At 61.6% G+C, this 3,424-nt stretch overlaps 1 protein-coding gene across 1 annotated transcript; it reads right to left on the bottom strand.

Annotated features, from left to right (window-relative positions):
- Positions 1-653: 653 nt before the first annotated feature.
- LOC135308356 (PHD finger protein 7-like) lies at positions 654-2,576 on the bottom strand. The gene is made up of 7 exons (XM_064433295.1): positions 2,484-2,576; positions 2,244-2,406; positions 2,051-2,157; positions 1,722-1,835; positions 1,456-1,574; positions 970-1,302; positions 654-724 (listed from the first exon to the last, which is right to left on the bottom strand). The coding sequence occupies exons 1-7, from the start codon at positions 2,570-2,572 to the stop codon at positions 654-656; spliced, it is 996 nt and encodes a 331-aa protein (XP_064289365.1). The 5' UTR covers positions 2,573-2,576.
- Positions 2,577-3,424: the final 848 nt, after the last annotated feature.

The following is a 3,424-nucleotide window of genomic DNA, read 5'->3' as shown; positions in this document are numbered from 1 at the left end:
GCTGGAGTCTAAAGGCAGGAGCAAGAGTCCTTTTCCATTAGCCACATCGTTAAGGGACTTGTCACTGAATACAGGGTTACACAGAAATCAAGGTATTTAGCACAGACCTCTTTCCTGCCGGTAGAAATGTCAAGAGCTAACAGGGTTTTCTCACAGACCTGCAAATCTCAGGGGCCCTGTGCTGACCGTTCTCACCTTCACTTCCGGCAGCGAACCCATGGACTAGAAAGAAAAGATGGCGCTACGTGCTGCTGTAGGAGGTGCCACTTGAGGCCCGATGTCGATGGCGGGAGCGGCTGCTCCTGCGGGACGTCCCCGACGGTGTCCCCCTGCGCCTTGGACTCTCAGCACGCGCTGCTGTCCTCCTGCTGCTGTCCTGGCCACTCCTGGACTGCACAGGTGGATCTGAGGCCCGGCGCTGCAGGCGGGAGCGGCGGTGTCTGGGGGACATCCCTGACAATGCCTCCCTTTGCCTGGGCCTCTCAGCCCTCGGCCCTGTCCTGCTGCTGCTGTCACGCCGACAACTGGACCGGACACGTTGACTCTGGGCCCGACCCTGCTTCCGGGAGCGGCGGCGTCTGGGAGATGTCCGTGGAGCCATCTCCCTTAGCCCGGATCTCTCAGCTCTCGCTCCTATCCTGCTGCTGCTGCTGTCACGCCTGGACCGGACACGTGGACTCTGGGCCCGACCCTGCTGCCGGCAGCGGCTGTGTCTGGGGGATGTCTGTGGAAGAGTCACCTTTTGCCTGGGTCTCTCACCCCTCAGCCGTGTCCTGCTGCTGCTGCTGTCACGCCGACTCCTGGACCGGACACGTGGACTCTGAGCTCCCACTTGCTGCCGGGAGCGGCTGTGTCTGGAGGATGTCTGTGGAGGTGTCGCCCTTTGCCGCGGCCTCTCAGCCCTTGATGTTGTCCTGCTGCTCCTGTCACAGCGACTCCTCGATCGGACGGGCTGATTTGGGTCCTGACCTTGCGGGCCAGAGCTGTTTCGCCTGCGGTCAGGCCCAGCACGTCTGGAATGGAGCCTGTCCTCAGGGTCCGGGGAGCTGCTGTATGTTGGCCTTGATCTGCTGGGGCTGCTGGTGTCCAGCAAGGAAGATGGCAGTGACTGCTGTGATGCTGGCTGTTGCTGGCTGTTTTGGCTGCTGGTCTCTGGAGATGGAGACGGGGAAGCCAGCCCCGATGGCACCGGCGTGCCGGAGCTGGGCCTGATGTCCTGGGATTCTGAGGAGCCATGAGCAGATTCCTGTCCTGACTGTCTGGCCAGGCTGGGGCCACTGAGCTCTGGCTCATCCCTGGAGGCTGTAAGGGCAAGCAGGAATGTCAAAGGCCCCCCAGGCCCAAGGCAGGCCAGGCCAGAGCAGTACCCCCATGCCTTCAGGAGCACATGGGCTCTGCCAAGGCCAGCCTGGGCACTGCCCCCAGCCCAGGGACACCGGGGGCTTTGACTCATACACGTTCCAAGACCAGCACAGCTGTCACACTCCCATATGTATGTCTTTTTTCTCAGGCCAGAGCAGCGCCTGTGGGTGCCCTCAGCAGCACAGGAGGAGCACAGGAGCAATTGCCAGGGCCTGGGGAGGCAAAGAGGCTTATGGCACTGAGGACAATGTGTCCCAGCATGTGGTTGTCTGGCTAAGCTCTTGCAAGTTCTTGCCTCTTTGAGCCCTTGCCGAGATATGGTTTCCCTGCAGAGCCCCGGGTGCAGCTTCCCAACTTACCCCTCATGCTCTGCCTCCTCCCTGCCTCCAGGGTAAAGGCATTCCCTGGCATTGCACATGCTGTGCCTCTCTCCTAGATAAGCAAAGGCATCGTTGTCCTCCCATGTTGGCTGTCTGATGCAGAAAGGAAAACCTGATGAGTTTCTGCTGCCCTCTCCTCATGGAGGTCCAGGGTGTCCCTGCTTTTCCTCCAGCGCTTTTCCAAGTTGTGTGTGAAGCTGAAGCCCAGAGTCATGGGACAGGGCAGGGCCAGGACTGCTGGGGCACGGCCTGGCACAACACAGCATTTGCAGCCTCCTGTCTTGTGAGCCAGGCAGAAGGACACCAACCTGAAGGGGACTCTGATCCCCATGAAGAACATTTCAACAGCGAATTCCCCGCTGTCTCTGCAGAGGGGGCACTGGAAGAATAAAGCACCAGCGCGCATGGCCTGTCCCTGCAGGGCAAACACATGCAGTGTGAGCCAGGCCCTGGTGCTGCTGAGCACCTGCTGTGCCCCAGGACTGAGGGGAGGGATCCGACCTGGATGCAGTCCCTGTGGAACCAGGCTCTTTTACACGTTGGGCACACCATGGTTTCAAAGGTCTTTCTATCCTCCACAGGCTCCATGCAGATGAGGCAATCGGTGCCCGGCTCTGGAGTCGCCTGCACCTCCTGCTCTGGACGGTGCTCGGGGCAGTAGGAGCTGGGGGAAAAATAGATGAGCACAGTGAGAAGTGCTGGATCCCTGGCCAGTGGTGGCCAGAAGCGGAGAGGAGGTACCTGTATGGAGTGATGTACTGATTGACGCAGCCACCCTCCTTGGCGCAGGGCAGGTGGAACCATCTCTCGCAGTCCTCCTTGCAGCACATGATGGTTGCCCCGCTCTGGCCACAGACGCAGCAGCGCTGGAAAGAGCCAAGCAGCCCCATCAGCAGCAGCCTCGGGGCCTCCCCTGGCAGCCCCGTGGCTCTGGGCAGGGCGCAGGATGCGGCCACTGCTGGGTCCCAGCCCACAGAGCCTCCTGGGGGAGGAGGGAGGAGGCTCCTGTGCCAGAGCCTCTGTGCCAGAGCTGCTGGGAGCCAGACTTTGTCCCAGTACCGGCTGTTGGGCCGGCCTTGCTTTGCTGCAGCCTGGGCTAAGCTATGGCAAACCTCGCCTGGCACAAATCTCCCTGCTCTTGTCAGGCTCTCACCTTCTGTGCCGCCCGCCACACTGCAATTTGGATATCTCGAGGCAGAAAGCCCATGAGTCCAACAGGATGGTCCTCTTGGCGAAAAAGCAGAGTGGCGAAAAACTGCAGCAAAGGGGAGGAGCTGATGAGGAGAGAGTGGCAGGAACTGCCCATTGCAGTGGTGGAGGGAGCACCCGCAGCCACGCACCAGGCAAAAGACGTGGGCACAGAGCCTGCACTTCTCCACTTTGTCACCACAGGCGTCCGGGTCAGCCTCCACACGGCGACACAGCATGCATGCTGCAGGGGACAGAGCCAGTGGCAGCTGGCATGAGCACCTCTGCGGGGCTCTTAGCCTGCAGCAGCATCGGCCCCAAGGGCTGCTCTGTCCCTGCCTGCCTGCCTGCCTGCCTGAGGGGCAGGGCTGGAGGCCTTGCAGAGCAGGGGCCATTGCGGGCACGGCTGTCCCAGGAGCTGCCCCCTGGCCCAGCTGGGACCCACACAGGGAGGAGGGAGGCTTCCAGCCCCGGCATGGCTGAGCAGCTCCTGC

Source organism: Passer domesticus, chromosome 9 (assembly GCF_036417665.1).
Source record: "Passer domesticus isolate bPasDom1 chromosome 9, bPasDom1.hap1, whole genome shotgun sequence".
Lineage (NCBI taxonomy): Eukaryota > Metazoa > Chordata > Aves > Passeriformes > Passeridae > Passer > Passer domesticus.
Note: the sequence above shows the minus strand (reverse complement) of the source record. Positions and strands in the feature narration are given on the sequence as shown.